This window comes from Callithrix jacchus, chromosome 7 (assembly GCF_049354715.1).
Source record: "Callithrix jacchus isolate 240 chromosome 7, calJac240_pri, whole genome shotgun sequence".
Classification (NCBI taxonomy): Eukaryota; Metazoa; Chordata; class Mammalia; order Primates; family Cebidae; genus Callithrix; species Callithrix jacchus.
The window spans coordinates 20,689,315-20,714,409 of NC_133508.1; the positions used below are offsets into that span (position 1 = coordinate 20,689,315).

Here is a 25,095-nt window from a genome sequence, read left to right on the forward strand (position 1 = left end):
TAATTTTATCCTGTTTTAAGTGAGAAAATTCTGTTTTAGACATCTTAATTTATTAAATTGTTTTATAGTTCTTAGCCAAATTTTTCATCCTCAGATTATTCACATATTAATTCTCATCCTGACCTCTGTACACAATAAGGCCACCCCCTCTTGTCTTGCTGTGGTCTCTTCTGCATTCATTTCTCAAATGACACAAGCCTCACTCACTCTGGTCGTTATCCTCAGCCACATGTTATTTCGTAGACATCTCCTTAAAATGTTGCACTTACGATTGTACTCAGCAAGAATGCATCACAGAACTGTTACGTGGCTAGCAGCAGACTAGCAATGATGCCTCCATTTACTCTTGGATTGTCCTCTGTAAATCTATTTGTCAGCTGTCATCTAGAAATTCAGAGTGCACATTTTTACAAGTTAAAGCAATAGGGTTCCTAGATTGTGTTCATCTATTTATTTATTCAACAACTCTTTCATGAGTGCTAGTTGCTAGTATTTTTTAGTAAATGAAGCAGATACAAATGGAGTCTTCTTGGTGCTTACAATCTAGTGGGGTTGGATAGAAATAAAGTAAACAAATCTATGACTATAAATATGAAGAAGGAAAATGGATGCAGACATATGGGTCATTAGATGAGGGTAAGGGAGGTTTTCCAAGATAAGATGGTTGGGAAACTTGTTAGAAAGACTGAGGTCAGAGCCCAGAGATCCTTGAAAGCCATGTAAGGGAATTTGCATTTCTTTGGAACCTGATATATTCTGTGGCCATTATTTATATTATGGGCAGCTTAATCCTCAGAGGACCTCGCAGGCAGTTTTCTAGAATAAGAGAAGATTAGAAATACATGAATAAACTCCCCCCCCCCCACGCCTTGACAAATTTATTGTTGGTCCTTTTGCTTGCACAATAGTGTCTCAGCCTCCTATAGGTAACCAGAATGAGCTTAGGAGTTCTTTAAGGCCCTGTACCAAGATAAAGAAATGTGATGCACATGCAAATAATCATCTGCTACATTCATTATTATTGTTATTGGGGCGAGGGAGTTGTGAATTTGAAGATGAAAATCTTGCAACTTTCCTAGAGTTTTTGTGAATAAAATATGTTAGTACTTGGCAGAGTATAGGAAATACTCTGGACTTTAGCTCTGCAATTTAGTGACCAATACTTGGGAGTATTTAAATATGTTCTACTCTACCTCTAAAGGGGGAGACAAATTAAACACTCTGGTAGTGGCCTCTGCCATTTGGATATTATCATGACCCCCCCAACCAAAAAAAGGCTCTGAATGTTTTTTTTTGAAAAGTAATGGCATTTAAATAGAAACATTGCTTAAGAAAAAAAGCATTAAAAAGAAATAAAACATAATAGAAGGAATGACTGATAAATAACTAGATGTATCTTACCAGATTATCCTCATTTATTCACATTTTACTCCTTGGGAAGTACTGCTTTATAAATTCTTTACTGGAGATCTAAAACATTTCTCGATGTCATAAATGCCTTATAAGTTCATGCCATGGTTTCAATGTGTCCTCCAAAAAGCATGTGTTGGAAACTTGACCCCTAAGGCAACATTGTTGGGAGGTGGGGCCTAATTAGGCCTTGAGGGTTTTGCCTCATGAATGGATTAATACTATAACTGATAAAAGAATAAGTTAGGCTCCCTTCTCTTGCTCTCTCTTGCCCTCTCTTTGCTCTTCTGCCATGAGTTAACACAGCAAGAATGTCCCAATCCAATGCTGCCCCTTCCATCTTGGACTTCCCAGAATCTAGAATCATGAGCCAATACATTTCTGTTTATTATAACTTACATAGTCTGTGGTATTCTGTTATAGCAGCACAAAACAGACTAAGATGGTCTGCAATCCACAAAAGTTATATATACAACCACTTTCCCAAAAACATTTTATTAAAAAAATGACCTGCAGATTATTTGATTGCATAATATATTTCTCAGTTTGTATCTGTTGCATTTAGGATGGCATCTGATGACAGAGATAGAGTAGAAAAGAGGATTTATTTATTCATTCTAGATCTCTAGGGCCAGACTTCTTTACCCTAGAAATAGCAGCAAGTAAGAATTCTTATTTCAACTGCCAGAACATTGCTTTACATTGTTCCTATTCTGCAGACCAATACATTGATTGATCTTATGTATAAGACATATTGGTCAGTGTATTGGTCTGCAGAATAGGAACATATATGATATTCTGGGGGAAATTTCCACCTACAGTTTCCAAGGCAATCTGCTTATTTTGCCTCTTTGACTTTTAAAAACATTCCTCCTATTCCTCTACATGTTTTGAAAACTATCGTTGGCATTTTTCTTGTAATAAACCTCTGAGCCATCACAAGTTTTATAAAATCTCACCTACATAATAGAACCAAATATGTGTTGAATTTGATAAATGATGTCCTTCATACTGGACTAATGAGTAAGTAATCATCAAGTCATCAAGTCAAAATAATCTAGTGCAATGACCTAGATTGAACTTTGGATTTTGTGCTAGTCGTAATGAACACTGATGTGCTATTTGTTGATCTGATTCCAAGGAATATTTATTAACAATCTTTGGTCTCTTGTTGAACGTATGAATTCTTCTCATTATTCTCTTCCCTCATTGTCTCCATTCTTGTACTCTGGAGTAATAAACCTTTTCCCAGAGGAAAACCCAAGGATGATTTTTGTTTTTGATTCTGTTTTTTCTCTTTTTAAAACAATTTCTAATTTTATTTTAGATACAAGGGGTATGTGTGCAGGTTTGTTAGTTGGATATATTGTGTCTGATACTCAGGTCCTGAGCACAGTACCCAAGAGTTAGGTTTTCAACCCTTGATCCCCTCCCTCCCCCATCTAGTGGTCCCCAATAGCTATTTTTGCCATCTTTAGGTCCATGAATACCCATTGTTTAGCTCCTGTTTATAAGTAAGAACATGCAGTATTTTGTTTTCTGTTCCTCCATTAATTCACATAGGATAATGGCCTCTAGCTGCATCCATGTTGCTTAAAGGACATGATTTCATTATTTTTCATGGTTTCATAGTATTCCATGGTGTATATGTAGCACATTTTCTTTACCAATGCACCATTGATGGGCACCTAGGTTGATTCTGTGCCTTTGTTATTGTGACTAGTGCTGCAATGAACATACAAGTGCAGGTATCTTTTTTGGTAGAATATATTTTCTTTTGGATATACACCTAGCAATTCTATTGCTGGTTAGTAGTTCTGTTGTAAGTTGAATGGTAGCTCTGTTTTCATTTCTTTGAGAAATTGCCAAATTGCTTTCCATAGTAGCTAAATTAATTTACATTCCCAACAACAGAGTATAAGGGCTCCTTTTTCTCTGCAGTCGGGCCAGCACCTATTGTTTTTTTGACTTTTTCTTTTTTGACGGAGTTTCACTCTTGTTGCCCAGGCTGGAGTGCAATGGCGCAATCTTGGCTCACTGGAGCCTCTGCCTCCCAGGTTAAAACGATTCTCCTGCCTCACTTCCCAAGTAGCTGGGATTACAGTCATGGGCCACCAAGCCTGGCTAACTTTGTAGTTTTAGTAGAGATGGGGTTTCTTGATGTTGGTGAGGCTGGTCTCAAACTCCCAACCTCAGGTGATCTGACTACCTTGGCCTCCTAAAGTGCCAAGATTACAGGCATGAGCCATTCCACCCAGCCTCAACTTTTTAATTATAGCACTTCTGACTGGCATGAGATGGTATCTAATTGTGGTTTTGATTTGGATTTCTCTGATGATTAGTGATGATAATCCTTTGTTTTATATTTTTGTTGGCTGCTGGTATGTCTTCCTTTGATAAGTTTCTATTCATGTATTTTGCCCATTTTTAATGTAGTTGTTTGTTTTCTGCTTATTCAGAGGTTTAAGTTCCTTACAAGTTCTGGATATAAGACCCAAGCATAACTATGACATAACCTTTTTCTCACTTGTTTTCCCCTTCAGGTTGTTATTAATATTTTCACCATTAAGTAATACTTTTAATTTTATATATAAATTAAATAAATTCATTATATTAATTGCTGCAATTTGTATTCACATTATAGATTAGTGAAAAGAACTACTTAGATAAGCTCAGGCAGAGGAAATCTATGCGCAAATGAAACTTGTCTGCTTTTACAAGTATCGAACTTTACAAGTATATGGAGTTCTAATGTAGAGTATTTGACTATTCAGTTGAGTTTCTTTACTGATTTCTTTTGAACTTTTCATCTGAGGTACATAGGTAAATCAAGTGGTTCTAGGTTATGTTATTCATATTATCACTTAATACCTATGTTTTCCACTAAACTGTAAGCAACATAAATGCAGAGACTATGGGTTTTTTGTTGTTGCTGACTATATGTTTCTTAAAATAAAATTCTCCTGATTAAGTGTTTCTAATATCCTGATAGTGAATGATGTTTCATCTGAAAAGGCAGCTGGTTGATGTTTCAACTGCAAACACTTGGAAACAGAACAGTCTCCTTCGGTGGGTGGCTAGCCAAGGCTATCAAATACCAGTAAGAAGTCCAAACTGGTCAATTTAATCATGTGATTTATCTCTTTGAGGGAAAGAAAAAATAAGTGAAGTGGTATCAATTCAGGAAAGTGGTCCAATTTTTAACTTTTTAGGGATAAAGTATGATGGATAAAATAATCTGAAAATCTCTAAAGATTCCAAAGCCTGTGCCATACTCCAGACCAATTAAATCTGAATCTGGGCTGGAGTGCAGGATGAGATTCCAACATGCAGACAAGTCTGGGAACCACCAAACAAGAGCAAATACCACAAATTAGCCAACATTTCTAAACTGATGGATGCACGTATTTAATTTTCCCAAAGCTAAATATAGCCTCTTCCTACTAAGTCCTATTTATAATTAGCATTATACTTGGTGTGATCACACCCAATTTACCACTGTTCTTATGTGCTGTGGTCTGAATGTGTGTCCAAAATTCATGTGTTGGAAGCTTAATCCCCACTGCAATAATGTTGAGAGTTGCAGCCTAATGGGAAGTGTTTAGTTTATAAGGGCTCTGCCTTCATAAATAGATTAATGTTGTTAAGAAAAGGGCTTGCAACAGTGGATTCATCCCCTTCTCTCCTCCGTGTGAGGATACAGTGTTTGTTCTCTCTTGCCCTCCTGCTTTCTGCTGTGTGAGGATGCAATGAGAAGGCCCACCTTGGCCTTGATCTTGGATTTTGTAGCCTCCAGAACTGTGAGAAAATAAATTTCTTCTTTTTTATGAATTACCAAGTCTGTTATAGCAGCACAAATGGACAAAGGCATTGTGCTTGCAGTCTAATTAATGATCTTTAAAATTGTGTGGATATCTCAACATGATGCAGCTTGTCCATTGCACTTTTGAAGATACTTTGTCTTGACACTTGTTTTGAAGCTGGTATAACCTGAAAAAACAAACCATAAAATTCTACATCAAATCATTGCAGCAAAAACCATGATGTGAGAACTCCATATCTATATTTGGAAGACATATAGTTGCAACTTATGAAGCATTAAAAAAAATCTCAGAAATTGTCTAGATCTGATATCCATTAAGGAAGAGGAATCTAGACACAGCCTACTTTACTGAGATTGATTTCAACATGGGTAGAACTTAAGAGTCACCATTTCAAAAACAGGCTTAGGACTATTTATTTTCCTACACTTGCCTGGAATATAAACCTTGGTGTACATAATTTGCAAAGTGGTAAGCTCTGCATTTACGGAAGTGAAATTCTTAAATGTTGATCAGTCTTTAAGGATCAATTGAAATATTTTATAGATTTCTAAAGTCTTGGTCTGGGCATGGTCATGTAGAAAACAGTGTGTTGAGTTGCAGTTTGGAAGTTTCAGCTAATTAGTGTTACTTGTTTTTAATTCAGCGGTTCCCAGGCTTGTCTGCATGCTGTGATCATACCCTGCATTCCATCTCAAATTCTGATTTAGCTGGTGTAAAGTGTGGCCTGGGGTTTGGAATTTTTCATGGTCTCCAGGTGATTCTAACGTGCTGACAAATTTGAGGACCATGGCTCCAGTTCAAAGGGATTTGTTAGATCATGGCATGTTCCAGCTTGAGCATGCATCAAATACTCAGTGAGACAAAAATAGAAATGTAGGTGTTATTTGAATATGAAGGCCTCTCAGGTATAACTAATTACTCCTAAGACCTGGCTTCTGCCAGTTGAGTATGTACTATATTTGGGAATCAATGGTATTATTTTCCCATATTTGTTTTCTAGTATTTAAAATGATATATAGATATGAAAAGTTCTGTTTTAAAACTTTAACTGGCAGTAGCTACTCTAAACTTTCTGGATTGACTCAGTTATACTAAGTACTTCAGGGTCATTTGTGAGTGCTCCTCTCCCTCTCAAATACTGGCAGATCTTTTGCATTTTCCACAGCCTTTCTCATAACAGCCTTTCTCTTTTGTTCTTGTTGGTAACCCACTTTGAGCTATTATGATTTTTATTCTTTGCCTATTGCAATCGTTTCCAAACCAATGTCTGATTATAATTTGTACTTTCTCGTATCCACTCTATTTTCTAGATTATTCCTTCTAAGTCCACATTTAATCCGTTGCTTCCAAGGCTCCCGTCTTTTACAGAATCAAGTTCAGACTTTCTGGACTGAGGCTTTGTGCATTCTAACTTCGGCATATCAAATTGTCCTCAGTTCACATTACTGCTGTGTATGAGCTTTTGTTCTGGAGAGTTTCTATATTACTTGTAGTTTATTTCTGCCCTTTTTCCTATGATTAGACCAGTCCCTCTGAATAGAGTGACCCTCCCAATTTCTAAATCATTTCTCAAGGCCCAGGTTAAATGCTCTTACTTCTATGAACCGTATTTTTCTTATTTTTAAAACTGAATGAGATTTTCTTTCTTAGAAAGCTTATGGACTGAGTCCTGCCTTTAGTTCAGCAGTTATCTTGTGCTGGTTTGGAAAAGGGATATTTGAATATCGGTATCATCTTTCTCTGCTGCAGAATTCTAGAGAGCAAGGACTAGATCATAAATACCTACTTGCCCTTCATACCTCCCACATGCATAATCCATGAATCATCATGACTCATGAATACTTGTTGACTTAAATGCATGACATGTAAAAGAAATGCTTGTAAAAAAACATAGGCCCTTTGATGGCATCTTCTTACATTAGACTATAGTCTCTTGAATATTTTATCTGTATATTTCTTTTTCTTGGGGTCTTTCCAGCTAGTTTTTAAGAAAGTGAAAATCTAATAACATTGATTCCCCTCCTCACTCCTGAAACTTTGCAAGAAAGAAGCCAAAAAATAAAAAAAATAAAAAGAAAGGAACAAATGCTTCTTGGGCTGCACTGAAATAAAATCTCTTCTAGCTATCTTATGATTTTATTGCAAAGTATAAATGCCAGTTCTATAGATCTGAAAGAGAATCTTTCTGCAAAATCAGCAAAACCAGATTATGAAATTGTTTGTTTGAATGTATCATTGATAATTTTAAAACAAAACTGCTCAACAGATTATGCTTTTTCTTTTTGCTTCTTTATTTTTAATGACTCATGAAAGGATTGCAACCTCTCTTCTTTTGTTCTGCCCTTATTTACCATCCAAGTCAGCTACCTGACGTTAAGTGAGTTGGCAACAAGGTTTTCCCTCTTCTAAGATGTGATTCTAGAAGAATTTATCATTTGAATCAGGCTTTTAAATTCTTATTTAGAAAGCAGTCGGAAGATTTACACTGTTAAAATTTCCTCTATGCCAAATGAAAGCACTTTTAGAGATTATTTGGGAAAAAAAAATGGATGCTACCTAAGAAAATTATCAAAATGATCTCTCAACAAAGAGAAAATGGGTACAGTATCTCTTTCAGGCTGAGAGGCCATATAGTTACGTGTAGCCAGACAGCTCAACTGCTCAGGAACAACAACAAAAAACTGATGGCATTGGATTATATAAATGGCCATAAATTCCTGCAGTTCCTTTTATAAGGAGATAAGATCTCTCTTCTGATCTCTTCAATCCAGGCCATACCTTGTGACTTGTTCTGATGAAAACAATGTGAAGTGACACTGTGTATCTTGGAGGCATTGTCTCCAGAAGCTGTACAGCTTTCACTCTTATTTCTCTTAGATTCTGTCATTTTGTGATGTGAACAAAATTATCTGGAAAGGAATTGGGAGGAAAGAGACTATTCCAGTGAACGATTTGCAAACCATGGAGATGCAGCAGCCTCCAGTGTACAACCGAAGGTACATTCCAGAGAGCAAAGAGAAGGCTCAGGTTCTGTAGCAAAGATTCCTGCCACAGTTTCCAATCAGGTCTGTTTATGTAAATAAAGGATTGAAACTTGCTTAGCTCTGATTGGTTGATACAGCTGAGTCCTGACTGGTTTATGCAGCTGAGCCCTGACTGACTGAGACAGCTGAGTGCTGATTAGTTGGTTCAGGTGAGCTCTGAATGTCCCAGAAATAAAAAGGTGTGGGTTTCTGGGGAGCTCAGAGCATATGTGACCCCTTGGCTCTATTTTAAATTTAGGCTCAGTTAACAACTTGAGATCCATCTTGAAGAACTGGCTCTTTCAGATTCACATTTGTTCTCAATGAATAATCCCAATCTAGCCCATATAGACGAAGGAAGCCCATATAGCAAATGAAGATAGAGACCCTAAACATGTGACCGAGGCTGACTGAAACCAACCAGGACCCAGGAGACATACCATCTGATTGCAGGCCAGCAGTGAACTCAGCTGATACCATGCAGAACAGAAAGAATTGCGCTCAGTGGTTTATGCCTGTAATCACAGCGCTTTTGGGGGCTGAGGCACAAGGACTGTTTGAGGCCAGGAGTTCAAGACCAGCCTTGGCAACATAGCGAGGTTCCATTTCTACAGAAAACTTTAAAAAGTTAGCTGAGCATGGTGACATGTGCCTGTAGTCCCAGCTACTCAGGAGGCTGTAGTAGGTGAGTCTCCTGAGGCCCATGAGGTCCAGGATGCAGTGAGCTGTGGTTGCCACTGCATACAGCCTGTGTGACAGAGCAAGATCCTATCAAAAAAAAAAAAAAAAAAAAAAAGGCACAGTGCTGGTTTCTTCATAACAGCAAAGACAAAGTAGCAGCATATTACAAACCAGTCCAATTTATTTATAAACTTGATTAACTATTCAGTTTTTAAGTCTTGAAAGGCCATGCTCTATTTAAAAAAGTCCCAAGCCACCTCTATTGGTAGTCTGTTGCTAAGTAACAACCCCAAAACTTGATGGCTTAAAACAACTATCCCTTCATTCAGGGTTCTTTGGATTGGTGAGGTGCTCCACACCCAGCCCACTGTGACTTTTTTTCTAGGAGGTCACAAAAAGAAATGAGCCTTGTAAAATGTAAAGAAGTGCTAACATCAACAACTATGAGTTGAGTACCTATGAGGTACTAGGCAAAGTTCTAATAACTAGAACACAGAATTGTATACAATACATAGAAAGATTATTATTATTATTGTTATTTTGAGACAGAGTCTCACTCTGTTACCCAGGCTGGAATGCAGTGGCACAATCTTGGCTCACTATAACCTCTACCTCCTGGGTTCAAGTGATTCTCCTGCCTTAGCTTGCTGAATAGTTGGGATTATAAGTGTGTGCCACCATGCCCAACTAATTTTTTATATTTTTTGTAGAGATAAAGTTTCAGCATGTTGGCCAGGCTGGTCTTGAACTCCTGATCTCAAGTAATCTGCCCACCTTGGTCTTCCAAAGTGAGCCACCATGCCTGGCCCAGAGAGAGATTTTTAAAGAAGTTCAGTGGAGGTAAAAGAAGAAGAAAAAATCGATGTTAAACAATGTTTTAAAGGACTTAAAGCAATTAAAAGAGTAAAAGAGGATTATTTCAGGGGCATGAAACAGCAGGTACAATGTGTGATGTTGGAGAATATTGACATATTCATGGGGCAATGAGAAAAGCAGTGTGATTTGTGTGGAATATGAGATGAGAAAATGAAGTTGGAGAGATGGTTGTGTCAAGCACAGTGTGTGGTAAAGATATTGGATTTTATTCTGAGAGTGATGGGAAGCCTTCTGAAGTGGGCCATGTTATGATTAGATTGCTGTTTTAATAGGATTATTTTTCAAAAAGGATTACTCTCCTCTGTAGAGAATAGAGTGAGGGGAACTTGTAGGAGGAGAAGCAGGGAGACCCGTGAGAGAGGCTCTTACAGAAAGTCTGATAAGTAGTCTAATAGAAACAATTTGAGCAAGTGTGTGATTTTTTTTTTTTTTGAGGTCCTAAAAATTTTGTTAACTACAAGGTATTGTGGAAGTGGAGAGAACATTGACTCTGGAGTCTGTATGTGTTATACAGAACTGGTTTTGTATCCCTGAGATTTATGTGGTGTGAGGCAAGCTACTCCATATGTCTCAGCTTCAGTTTCTTTATCTTTAATGTGGTATCCAATTCACTGGTTTGTTGCAATGATTAAATATATTATATATGTTATGTGCCAAGAAGAGGGCTTTGTAATATCATAGGTGCGTAAGTTTTAGTTACACTTATTACTCAGTTTTTGTAAATATATGATTAATCATTTTGTTAGTTTTAAAATAAAAGATCCAAAAGAAGAACCAAACACCAAAATCTCATAATGAGAGATGGCAGGGATTGAGCTAATGGATTAAAAATGGAGAGAATGTAGAACCCTAATTCAATACTCTTGATACTTCTTGAGCTTGCTAGAAACATTTTTTACATAAGGTGATGCTGAAACACAGAAAGTAAGTGTTCTTCATTTTGGCATTCCAAGTATTATAGCGTATTTATTCATTTCTAGTTTACTAACTAATATGGCCCCCTTTTGTCAATTATGCATTGTATTAGTCTATTCTCATGCTGCTAAATAAAGACATAGCCAAGACTCAGTAATTCATAAAGGAAAGAGGTTTAATGAACTCACAGTTCCACATGACTGAGGAGGCCTCATAATCATGGTGGAAGGCGAAGGAAGAGCAAAGGATATCTTACATGATGGCAGGCAAGAGAGAGAGCATGTGCAGGGGAACTCTTCTGTATAAAACCATCAGATCTCATGAGACTTATTCACTATCACAAGAACAGCATGGGATAGACTTGCCCCCATGATTCAGTTACCTCCCTCTGGTTCCCTCCCATGACACATGGAAATTATGGGAGCTGCAATTGGAGATTTGGGTGGGGACACAGCAAAACCATATCATGCATATATTTCTATGTTATTTTTAAAAATTAATTTGCTTTAAAGCTATGTTTTCTCTTTATTACTGCTCTTTTTCTCCTCACATGTTCAGCATTCCTCAAAACAATGTGATAAACTTTAAAGGTGAGACAAACTAAATAATATGAAATATGTTATAAGTTTGTTTTTGACTCTTAGTATCATGCATCCTGCTTTTTAAAAGAGGTTTTATTGTGCAAGATGTGGAAAAGTTTATTATGAGGATTTTTTAATCCAAATAGAAATACATAAAGAATTTTGTATCCATCAAGGTTTATCTATACACTGTTTTACCATTTTGAAGTATTATAAGTTTGAAAACAATTACCCAACATAGCATGTTCTCTTTAACTGTCCTTCTTAAGTTTTTAAAATATGTTAAGTTTTTAAAATGCAGTCCCAGAATTTGATTACATATATATGATTTCATTTTATGAGCAGTTGTTAATCCCATTAGACAGGTAATACATTTGGATACTAGGTTTACTATTAACAGTAACAGTATTCTCATAGAATTGGGTTAGGATAAATATTCTCTTTAGGGTAATAATTATCTATGCTAGCATAATATATGCTATTCATGGCCAAATTAATTTATTTGATTGCTGTTCATTCTGTGCTTTTTCTGTTGGAGACATATTTTCATAAATAAAGTCATAGGCTTAGAGGCACATATACAATTTAGTAAAAATAGAATTTTCAGAATATTGTTTATTTGTAAAATTGTTTGCCAATATTAGAGGCTACAGGTTGTTGCTCACTCTGTAAAGCCTGTGTTGAGATCTCTGGTGTTTGAGGAGAACTCTTGCTTCTGTAAATGTTAATAGCATAAAAGTGTAGAATGTCTAATTTTTTGGTTGTTGTTGCGTGGTTTATAATCATGTGATGCATGCAACATTTCTGTCAAGGACAGATTACATATATGACAGGGATGCCACATGGTTATAATACCATACTTTTACTGTAACTTCTCTATGTTTAGATACACAAATCCTTATCATTGTGTTACAGTTGCTTATGGATTTCAGTATAGTAACCTGCTGTATAGGTGTGTAACCTGGAGCAGATCATACCATATAGCCTAGGTGTAAAGTAGATTATACCATGTAGGTTTGTGTAAGTACACTCCATAATGTTTGCACAATAATGAAATTGCCTAATGACACATTTCTCAGAACCTCATCATTAAGCAACCAGTGCCTCTGTTTGTGTTAACAAAAGTGATATCTAATAGCGTTTTATAGTTTCCAACATATATTCGTGTTTATCTCAAGTAGATATAATTTCAGTGTTGTGACGTTATTTTTATTCTAACTTCTATTTTGTAATCTTGAAGACAGAGGTCAGAAAGTTATCTTTATTTGGAAAATGATGTGCAGAAGGGTAATATAGTATTAGATTCTAACTCTATGGCAAATGACATCAAACCTCGTAGCAGAATTCCATTTACAGCTGATGAATTGCTTATTTATTACTTCCTGAATCTGGGAAGTAAGATTTTAGAGATGTGGAGAAGTTGGAAACAAAGAAAAAAGACTAAAGAAAAGTTTTATTCTTTGACATTAAATGAGTAATAGTATTTTTAAAAATCTGACTAAAAGTATACTAGGCAGGGCACAGTGACTCATGCCTGTAATTTCACCACTTTGGGAGACCAAGGCAGGTGGATCATTTGAGGTCAGGAGTGCAAGACAAGCCTGACCAACATGGTGAAACCCCATTTCTACTAAGATACAAAAATTAGCTGGGTGTGGTGGTGTGCACCTGTAATCCCAGCTACTCTGGAGGCTGAAGCAGGAGAATTGTGTGAACCCAGGAGGCAGAAGTTGCTGTGAGCCAAGATCATGCCACTGCACTCCAGTCTGGGCAACAGAGTGAGACTGTCTCAAAAAAAAAAAATGTATATTATTACCTGTTACTGGAAATACCAGACTAAACAGTAACAGTTACCTTAAAAATGAGACTATTGGCCAAGTAGTCACAAGTTGGTAGAAAGAAACCACCAGCTTTTCCACAGAAGTTGATTATGTGAAATTCTTAACTGAGTTAATAATTTTTCTAAACTAATCCTGAGTAAATTTTTGCATAATTCTTTTAAAATTATAAATAGTAGTCAGTTACCAATTTTTTGGGGTAAGAAATAGGTCAAGACAGAGAACTGGATTTTTCCAAAAGCCTTCTTATATTAGAAAGCTTGAATGGCAATTCTGATTAGTACTAGAATATGACATGAGTTTTTGAAAGTAATATATCTGGGATCTGGGGCTTTTTTTTACAAATCCAAACTTAATAAAGAAACTGTGTGTGTGTGCTGTGGACTAAAATTGTGCCCCCATCCATTCCAAACTCATAGGTTGAAGTCCTAGGCCCCAGTGTGACTGTATTTGGAATTAGGGCCTTTAGGAAGTAATTAAGGTTAAATAAGGCCATAAGGGTGGGGCCCTAATCCCATGGGATTTGTGTTCCTGTAAGAGGAGGAGAAGGCTCCAGGGAATTATCTCCTGATCTCCTGAGGACACAGGGAGAAAGTAGCCCTTTACAAGCCAGGAAGCCCTCACTGAAAACAAAGTCATCTGGAACCTTGATCTTGGACTTCCAGCCTCCAGAACTGTGAGAAATAAATTTCTGTTGTTTAAGTCATCCGGTCTATCATACATTGTTATGGTAGCCTGAGCTAAGGCACTGTGTAAGCAGTACCCAATTTCCAGCCTTGTCATGGATGTTAAATCTAGAACAGAAATTTCTGTCTTTTACAAATGGTGATTTTTAAAAAAATTAGAACATATTAAGCCCCTCCACACCATAGTTGTTTATTTCCAGTGGATTGGAAAATCATAACATCAAAAATTACGGAAAAAAATCAGTGGCTCTGAGAAATGAACATGCATTTTACCCATCACAATTGTATCGTGCATTTGAAAGATAGTTGAACACATATATGCAAGACCTATGATTTATTCAGTTTATGTAGATAATGCATAGTGTCTCCAAAGATTCTTATCTTCCCTGCAACACATTTGTGAACTTTGCCTCCAACTTTGGGGCCAATCTACAAGTTCTCGACAAGGATGATTATGTACCGATGGAACTGATACCAGTGCTAACTGTAACTAGCTCCCTGCACTAGCTATTGAAATATAGCCTTTTACGTCTCTTAGTTAGGACCTCTTAAATCGGCAAATGGTCTTCTGACCTATACCTAGCAATCACTTTCTGTTTGCCTTGTGGCCATAGATCTTAGAAGCTTAGTCGAAAGCCATTCTATGAGAGATCTAGTTCAACTCCTTCCTATATAGACTAAAGCCCAGAACTTACAGTGGCTATTTAGAGTCAGAACCTGTATTTTAACTCAAATCTCCTCTGAGCTACATTATTTTAATGCTAATTTTATGCATTTTAGTAGAAATCTCATACACGTTTTTTTTTTTAAATTCAAATCAAATTTTTGGTTGGGTTTGTGAAGCCCTCAGAAATCCCTTGTAGATTGGCTGTGCAAAACTGAGATGCTAATAATTTGTTTAAAACTCTGCCTCAGATGGTTTTTCTAGCATCTTCTATCTCATCACTCCCTGACTAGGAATAGTCAATGAGGCTCATTCTCGAAAAGATTAAAGGGTTGTATCAGGGAGTAGATAATAAAGATATAGCGTACTCAAGTGAAAAATACATTCTATTTCATAATAAATGAACCAACATAAACATATACTAATATACCTCAAAATGCCCGTAGATCTAGGCAAGCACTTAACTGAATGAACTGTGTTAATTTTGTTATAAATTTGAAAGATCACAAAGGTGTTGTGCTTTTATGGCCATCTGGCTCATCTAACTCTGCATAGCAGAGAGGACAATCTCATCTACAAGAGAGATTGTTACTGGGAAAATGGAAACTGTTTTGTAATGGAAACACATCTGGAGTCCTGTCTTTTATGTGTTGTGCAGTATTCTGACTTTACAGTAAATTCCTACACATACACACACCCCACTCTACTAATCTTACGTTTTTTTGGGAGAGTCAGTTAACTAAACCCTTCCGAAGGAGTGGTAAAATAAATCATACCCACAAATGTCATAGATAAGATCTCGCTAGAGGGATAGACCATGCTGCAAATCGATCAAGTAGGTAAAAATTCTTGGGGAAATGATGAAGATATGGGAAAACAACTGAAACGACACAGAAAAGATGTGCGTAATGAGAGCTGGTGCCATAATCTGATATCACCAACAGGAGACAGATGGATAGATTTTAATTCTGCTGACACTGTAACAGTAAATTCAATTATATACCATGTAATTGATTGTTCTTAGTATCTGAAGAAGGTATTAATGTAGTATTTGCTGATGGGCACTGAAGTCTATTCAGAGCTAATGTGTAATTGTTCAAATGCTGAAATTGTCAGGGCTTGATTTAAGGATGCTGAATACTTTATATTCTGTTCTTAATGCTTTTCAAACGTGTTTAAATAACGTTCATTTAATTTAGTTATTTAGCAACCCAGTGGAAAAAAGCTAAATACTATCATTCACTTTTTGTTAATAAAAAAATTAATGTGACTTAATTATCTGCCCACCCCTTACTTCCTGTAAGTCACCTTCTAAGGTAATGGAAAAAGGTGGAGATTCAGGGGTAGGATCTTTACCTCATTGCTTTCAATGAGGTCAGTTTCCAACCCAGCCAGGGGTTATTACCCATTCCACTGGTCAGCTTTTTAAGTCCACAACTCCTGCCTTTTTCTGTTTGATTTTACTTCTGGCAAAAGATGGAAACTATGTGCAGGAAAGGTCACACTGAAATGAACTGAATGGATAATTGACCTCACTAAAGTTACAGCTTCTTAGAGACCAAGCCAGTGAGAACTAAGATCTGTTGGCCTGTCTACAGGTTTAATGTCTTTGGCCACAGGATATCTTCCTCCTGCCCCTGGTTCCTGATCTACCCACAACTATGTCAGAATGTAGCTGTGTGTCCAGTTTACTTTTATATGAATGAATGAAAAAAGGACATGATTTGGTGTTGTTTCTTTAAAACAATAAAAAAATCACTTTATAAAGATTCGAACTCCAATCTCTCATTCAAAAGTTAGTGGAAATGAGTATTTTATGCATTTCTTTTAATGCTGATTTAGTTTATGGCAATTAGTGAAAAATACTGCATTCTACAGCAGTTAAGTTGTCAAAGCTGGTATTCGAAAGAAAAGGTAATGGAAATTTATATGTCAGCTGTTTCAGAGAAACTTTAAGTTATTGACTTTGAATATCTATACTGAATATCTGATCTATAATATGTTAAAGAATTCTTTTTTGAGAACTCTTCAAATTACTTATGATAGAAATTCTATAGAACTATTTACTGTATATAGTATGTGGCCTTGGGTCTCTTGATATATGTTGGCAGTTTGATTCAAAAAATCAATATTTAATGCCCCTGAGCATCTTCACATATTTTCTTTTTCTTTTCTTTCTTTTTTGTTTTTATTTTTTTGAGATAGAGTCTTGCTCTGTCCCCCAGGCTGGAGTGCAGTGGCACGACATCAGCTCACTGCAACCTCTGCCTCCCAGGTTCAAGTGATTCTCCTGCCTCAGCCTCCCAAATAGCTGGGACTACAGGCGCATGCCACCACTCCCAGCTATTTTTTTGTATTTTTAGTAGAGAGGGGATTTCACTGTGTTAGCCAGGATGGTCTCGATCTGCTGACCTCAAGATCCTCCCTCCTTGGCCTCCCAAAGTGCTGGGATTATAGGTATGAGCCCCTGCTCCCAGCCCATATTTTCTAAAGCTTTATATAGACAAAAAGAAAAAAGTGGTTTGCATATAATGTGTTTATTATAAAAAAAATTCAAATAATGCAGATGAGAGAGAAGAGAATCCTTCTAAATTCCATCATCTAGAATTAACCAATCTATGGTAAACATCTTCTACCCATATCTTTAGACAAATTATCAGCGAGGATAGAGAAATAGATAGGTGAGTAGAAATGTACATATTCATATTTGAATAGATGTAACTTTGCAAAATTGAGATTATAGCATAAGTACTGAAAAGTAAAAATAAAATTCTCATCTTCTAACGAGCTGAGTGGACTCTTCATGGCCAAGAGGACCTCAGAGAAACCTTAAAACAGCTGAGTTCTCAGCCATGGTGGGATGGGAGGTCAGTCATGCCCCAGTATGCCCCTTCCTCATTAATCTTGAACCAGAATTCTTTCTAAGGAGTAAGCAGAAATCAGTTCTGGAAAGCAAGAAACGGATGACCAATTCCTTTATTACCATTAGACAATCATCTGAGGCAGCAACTGGATACCCCCTCCCACTTTACAATTTCCAGATTGCCATTCTCCAGTTTCACAATGCATCCCCTCCTAAAACCAGACTGCCACATCTGGACCGGTTTCCACTAACTCAAGGAGGATGCCCAGTGAGAGGTTTTGTGTCCTTGGCTTCACCTTTTGATGTCAGGGGGCCCAAAACTCCACCCTTGGATCTGGCTAACAACATTTTTTGTACACATGACCCTTGAAGAGACACAAAGCTCAATTGCACTTGACATGTTTCTCCTTTCATAAATACTCGTGACTCCTCCTATAGCTTATTGAATATGTGTACTCAACAACCCTAATTAACATAAATCCCTGTCTTGTCTTGCTCTCTACTTTTGCTGGAAAATACCCTTTCCAGTCTGCACAGTGGGCCAGTCTGTAGCTTGCAGGGGCTGCCTTGTGAAATGACTGGTAGCTCAAAGCTGGTTTGGGAGTGGACTACATGAAATGCAGTGTGAGATAAAGCTCCTATCCCTGTCCCCTCCCTCAAGTATCCTAATTATATTAGAATTTGCAAAGGAGAAATAAAGCTTTCCTTCCAAATTTGTGAACCTTGTGATTCTTCAGTTAACAATACTACGCTTGAGGAAAATTATGGATTTACTTTTTTTTTAAGCTGGCGCTCAGTGCCATGTATACAACATGAATGCAACAAGTTTCAGGCCTCTACCACAAAAGGTTATCTAAAAAATTTAAATTTTGAGTTTACTACTTTTTAAACTTTTAGACTTTCAGATTTATCTGCCAATTGCCTGCTATGAAACATTAGTTATTTTTATATTTTCATGGTTGATAGTAATAGCATTCTGATTTATAACCATGATAATGAAATTGTCCTTTTTCTCTTTATATAGTTTTCATGGAGATAGTGCTCATGATCAGATTTGCTTTAGTTTCTCTATTCCCGTAGATAGACACATGCTAAATACAGCTAATATTTACAGAATTTTTATTATAGGAATATTGATTCACCCCTTGGTTGATTCAGTGTATAATTAGGCATTACAGTTTTAAAAAGTTCTTATTGGTGGTATAGTCTTTGTATATTCGTATGTGTTAGAAATACATTTGTTGCCTATATACTTAAATAACAACTTGACTGAACAAAAAAAAATCTTGAGTCACAACTTTATTCTCTAAGATTGTATAATCGTTATTGATGACAGATAATATGGAGAGGTACCAAGTACCAGCTTATTCAATGTTTTTTCCTCCATATTGATAGCTCAATTTATCTTTCTAGATGCCTGAAAGACTTCTTCATTAATCTGTAGAAAACCTCATTAGGAAATATTGCAGTACTCAAAATTCTATTGCAGATTTTCTTGGGATATGATGTGCAAATTCAAGTCTTTATCTCAGAAAAAATTGAGATATAAAAATTTTAAAATATATGTATTTTTTTCTACAACAACTATGTATGCATCTGATCTCCTTTTTTCCCCCTGCAATTTATATGATGACTTTTGCCTTGTCAGCTTGAGATGACATAACAAAATACAATAGGCTAGGTGGTCTGAGAACAGAAATATTTTTTCTCACAGTCCTGGCAGCTAAAAGTCCCAAATCAAGGTGCCAGCTGCTTGGGTTCTTAGTAAGGGCTCCCTTTCTGGCTTATAGACAGCTTCCTTACTGTGTATCCTCACATGATAGAGAAAGCTATTAAAAAGAGGGGGAAGGAGAGAAAATGAATCTTAATCTCTTCTTACAAGGGCACTAATGCTATGGGATCAGAACCCCACTCTTATGACATTATTTGACCTTAATTACCTTCCTAAAGACTCTTATCTCCAAATACAAGTACATTTGGCACTGGGGCTTCGACTTACATATTTTGTCCCGGGGACACAAATTTCCATCCATAACATTCGTCCTAGACATTCTTCTCATTATTCTTTTTCATTTCATGTTGTGTGTACCTCAGGACTGTTTCCTGTGTTCTGACCGGTAATTTAGTCATGTTTATTCTGGCCAGTAGTGGGTTCGTCTCTGTAATTCTTTACCTGACAACTGGCAGTTCACCCTTTCTCTCCTCTTGTTATTTCATCCCATTCTTTTGGTTTTATCATGTGCTTTTGGTTTCTTATATCAACATGAGTTTTCTTAGATCACAGGGAACTCTTATTAACTCTTTATTTCTGAGGAGTGCAGTATCCACAAGTAGTATTTTAAAATCATTCTTATAAGATAGCAATCTATTTGTTAACACCTGGCAAGAATAATTCAAATTATAATCTTCCTTTATTCATTAAGGAATGATCTTCAAGAGGTGCCCAATTGATTCAGTGTTAAATAATCTTAATAAGAATTTTGATTCTATTTCAAGTATCCATATATATCAAATGACTACCACAGTGATAATCAGACAATATGTTTTTGATCTTTTATTTTTTAAGTTCTAAATGAAATGAAGCTGGAGTTCAAATATTATTACTGCATGAGGCCATGTGAGGCATTCATAAACATTATCCATCATAAAATCAGCACCCATGATAGAAAAGGCGGCAGCATTTAGGTTCGGAATTATGTAGATTGGTTGATTGCTGCAGAATGGCTAAGCTGGAGCTATGATAACTTTTCCTCTGTGTTTTTGGTGTATGTCCTCTGTTTGTCTACAACTGAACATTTCCATGCATTTTTGAGGAATATGGATTTATACGATTTATAGCCACATACTGTGCCATCTACTTTCTCTAACAGTTGGTTTTCTAAATGAATTGGCAACTAGGCAAATCACAGTAGTGTTTTGTTTTATTTTCTATGGTGTTAGAAATAGTTTGCTTTTGAACAGAAAATGAAAATCTTTGTACTCAAAGTGGCTTTTGACGAATCTTAAGTGCCATTACTCCTAAAAAAGGACAAGACATGTTTTGAATAATTTACTAGTGCTAAAATGTCACATTTTTGAGACATCTATTTTATGGTTGTTCTGAATATCTGAGCGAAACACCTCTCTGGAATTCAATAACTTGTGTCTCTGCATTCCTAAGTAAACAATAAATTGTCTTCCTTTTTGAATAAAAGTTGCCATGACAACTTGGCAAGCGTGGGCTATAGAAGTCAAATACCAAGCTCTAGTATTTCAAAGATGTGATATTGTTTTTGGCAGCTCTGATTTAAGTAAAACTGAAGGTGTATTTTCACATGGCTGTATCAGTTGTGGATATTTGTAATTAGAGTAAATTATATATGTTTTTGCAGATAATTCGCTATTTAAGTACAATGATATTCTTGTTCTTTGTCACAACTTCAAGACTGTTTCTTAGCTAATCACAGAAATCCAGAGATTAAGGAAAATGCCAGGGTTATTTTATACATGCTGATTTCAAAAATGATACTGAATTCAATTCTGAAATTTTGACATTTTAAAGAAAATATCTGTTTAGTAATTACAGGGAAATTTTGCAGCATCATAGAATCTGTTATGTAATTCACCTGAAGAGTACATCTTTAACTTCGGTGTTGCTGAAATCTTTGTAATAACACTGTCAATAGGGATAAAAATTTACATTTTGATGTAAACACATTGAATATTTTCTTCAAAACCACCATTTTATACTAGTCACTGAAAAATTAAATGAATTATTATTTCACATAATTTTTTATTTAAAAAAATTCAGCGAATGGTATTAAAGGGTAGCTTTGAAGAAAATATTTAATGAATTCAACTCTAGGTGGCCTTGTTCAAAGATGCTTCAGTTAGGTTGCCCGCCTTCCCTTCCTCCCTTTCTCCCTTCCGCCCTTCTGCCCTTCCGCCCTCCCTGCCTCTTTCCCTCCCTCCCTCCCTCCCTCCCTCCGTCCCTCCCTCCGTCCCTCCCTCCCTCCCTCCCTCCCTTCCTTCCTTCCTTCCTTCCTTCCTTCCTTCCATGGAGTCTCACTCTGTTACCCAGGCTCACTGCAACTTCCACCTTCTGGGTTCAAGTGATTTTTCAACTTCAGCCTCCCGAGTAGCTGTAACCACAGGCATCCGCCACTATTCCTGGCTAATTTTTGTATTTTTAATAAAGACAGTTTTCACCATTTTTGCCAGGCTGGTCTCAAACTTCTGACCTCAGGTAATTCATTCACCTCGGCCTCCCAAAGTACTGGGATACAGGCGTGAGCCACCATGTCTGGCCTGCAATTCCTTCTTTAAGCTATGTCTTTGCTTTATCTTCAGGCAGAGTTTTCTCATGGTAGTAAAATGGAGGCAGTGGTTCGAGGTCTCACACCTACACATCTCAGCAATCGGAACAAGGGAAATGATCTCTTTCTACCTAAATTCCTGATTGCCTGAGTAAAGAATTTGTTCCTTCTTAGGTTATCTGCTCATGCATGCCACCAACCACTGTGGCCAGCGTAATGACATGAGCAAAATGGCTTGTGCCCAATGTCAAGGAAGGTTCCCACCTCCAAATCTTCCTGTGGTGAAGCCAAGCCAGCACAGAGAAGTTGCATACATAGGTGACACATGCACAGTGTGTTTCACCCTCAGAAAACCTAAACTATCAGTGTCATTATGAGGTTCTGAAACAGAAGGAGGGTGGGAAACCCACTGAGGTTTCAAAGATCTTGGGGACTTCATATTCTTCCTTCTTCTTTCTTTATATCTACTTTGTTCTTCTTCCACCAATAAAGACCTTTCTTTTTTTCACTAAGGTGTATATATAATTTGTGTGCCATACCCAGAATTTAATTGCAAATATAGCTAGGGTTTTGGTTTTTTTTTTTGAGATGGAATCTCACTCTGTCTCCCAGGCTGGAGTACAGTGGCATGATCTTGGCTCACTGCAACCTCCACCCCCAGCATTCAAGTGATTCTCTTACCTCAGCCTCCCGAGAAGCTGGAATTGCAGGCACGTGCCATCACACCCACTAATTTTTGTATTTAGTAGAGACTATGTTTCACCATGTTGGCCAGGCTGGTCTCAAATCCCTGACCTTAGTGATCCACCCACCTTGGCCTCCCAAAGTGTCGGGATTACAAACTTACTGTACCATTTAACCACTATTCTCAACATTTACATTTTATGTCATAGTCTTTATTTTAGTAATGAGACAAAATCTATTTAGAATTCTGCATGGAATATTCTTTTCCTTTTTGTAATCAGTTTCTCTATATATACATACATATATACACACACACACACACACACACACACAGAGAGAGAGAGAGAGAGGTTTTCTGAAAAACTACATGGGATTTATGTTTTGACTGGATTTCAAGAAATTTTTTAAATTTAATTATCACTTAGATAATAAATGAATTAGACAAAATTCACATCCCAAACCTTATTATTTAACTCATAGACCTATTTGTTCGACATTTTTTTACATTTACCTGAATGTTTTAAAATATTTTCAGTCTAGTAACTCCTCAAATTGATAAGCACAATTACATTTCATGCTTAAAAAACATTGCAATCAGAATTAACCAAAAATAATATAATTTTTCTAGGTATTTCTCATCAAAATTGCCTCTTAAAACATTTAAATCTCTTTGGGGAGTGGGAAGCATGACTAATAAAGGCTTTGTGACAGGTACTATGGTAACACCAATAATGAGAATTCAAATAAAAGTAGAATTTAATAACCCAAATTAAAGAAACAAATATATTCTCTCCATTTCCAGGACCACTAGCTAAAAGCAGACCCTGATATAACCTTATTTTTAAAGAAGTCTCAATTTGTCATTACGAATAGTGATTATATCTTAGGGTTTTATTAGTAAGTTGGAAAGAGACATTTTTTTCAAAAAGGACATTTTTGTTCTGGTGAGAAATTAGATCTTTGTACACAGTTTATATTTCCTTCCAAGTCTTGTATATTTAACAATTTATTCTAAAGAAGACTACTGATTTTACACACACACGTAAAATACAAAACTCAGAAGGAAATATGTTTTGAAATTGTTAAATATATAAACCATTTAATCACTGTTCTCAACATTTACATTTTGGATTGTAGTCTTTCTTTTAGTCATAAGGCAAAATCTGTTCAGAATACTGCTGGGAATATTCTTTTCCCTTTTGTGATCAATTACACACACACACACACACACACACACACACACATATATATATATATCTGGATTGATGACTTGGGAAAAAATACATGGGATTCAGGATTCATGATTTGACTGGATTTCAAGAATCATCTTATTTTATTTAATTAGCACTTAGATAATAAATGAATTAGACAAAATTCACATTCCAAACATTATTATTCAAATTATAGACCTATTCCTTTAACATTTTTTCTTTTTTTCTTACAGTTTGTGTATGTGTGTGTCTGTGTATGTGCACATTTATTTATTTAATCTGAATTCACTTCTCTTAGAGGTTAGTTAAATCACTTGGCTCTGTTAAAGACTATTAATATTGTTAAATTCAGTAGGATATTTTTAAAAAGAACTGTAGGGAAAACATCTCTGTTCTTGATATACATTATTATCTGTTATTGCAGGAGGATACAGACCACAATTACTATATATCTCGGATATATGGTCCATCTGATTCTGCCAGCCGGGATTTGTGGGTGAATATAGACCAAATGGAAAAAGATAAAGTGAAGATTCATGGAATATTGTCCAATACTCATCGGCAAGCTGCAGTAAGTTTTTTGACATTCAGGGTTTTTTTTTTCCTACTGCGAAAAAATGGTTGCTTTAATTGGCATATAGCCATTTCTTATATAAGTTTGATAATTAAATATTAGAATAGTCTTATCTGTGGTAATCACTTTTCCAATGTATTCATTTCTACAATTGTAATTTAGATTTAATTGCATACAAGGTATTAAAGAAAATGAAATAGAAATGTTTTGATAAACTACCATTAATTGAATCATTTTCTTAGTATATCTGATGAATGTGTATTGGATTCAAAGTTGAGCTTTATCTTGGATTATTTTTAGTTTTCTTATAATCCATGAGTATATGGAACATTTTTTAAAATTTCTTGAATTTGGTATCTTCCCATTTACATGGGTTTATTGCTCTTGGTCTTGGATTTAACCAAAGATTTAACTGAAGTCATTTATGACAGATAACATATATAGACCAAATTATGGTCTTAAATAAAGAAGTTTAATATAAAGAAAAAGAATAAAATTTAGAAAGGATCAGACTTATATTGTAAGCCTGGGCTGATTATTTCCTGTGTTTCCTGAAATAAATAATTTAACTATTCTGAGGTCCTTCTGCATGTGTAAACTGGAGATGAGAAGGAATATTAATACCAGCCTCTCTTGCCTTACATGGTCATCAATAGCCTATTCAAGCTCCAGCCTGAATGCTCAAATGCATTAGCTTTTTCAATCTTCACAACAGTCCTATGATTTAAATATTATAAACTTACACATTGCAGATAAGAGAACTGAGGAGTCCTGGAAAATTCAGATAACCTATCCCAGGGTCTCCACCAGAAAATGGTAAACCGAGAAGTCAGGCTAGGTAGCCAAGCTGATGCGCAAAGTGTGTGTGTAACATTTATCACACTTGGTTCTCAGAACGTTCTTTGATCATCGTTTTATGATAAATGCCAGATTTAACGTTTTAAAGGGTACTTGGTTTTGCTGGCCTGGG

At 36.2% G+C, this 25,095-nt stretch overlaps 1 protein-coding gene across 1 annotated transcript in view; it reads left to right on the forward strand.

The window, feature by feature from the left end:
• PLXDC2 (plexin domain containing 2) overlaps window positions 1–25,095 on the forward strand; it is a 434,538-nt gene that overhangs the window by 194,109 nt on the left and 215,334 nt on the right. Inside the window, exon 3 of the mRNA XM_002750087.8 lies at window positions 23,976–24,122. Within this exon, the coding sequence (XP_002750133.1) occupies window positions 23,976–24,122 (147 nt within the window). The remainder of the gene's footprint in view (window positions 1–23,975; window positions 24,123–25,095) is intronic.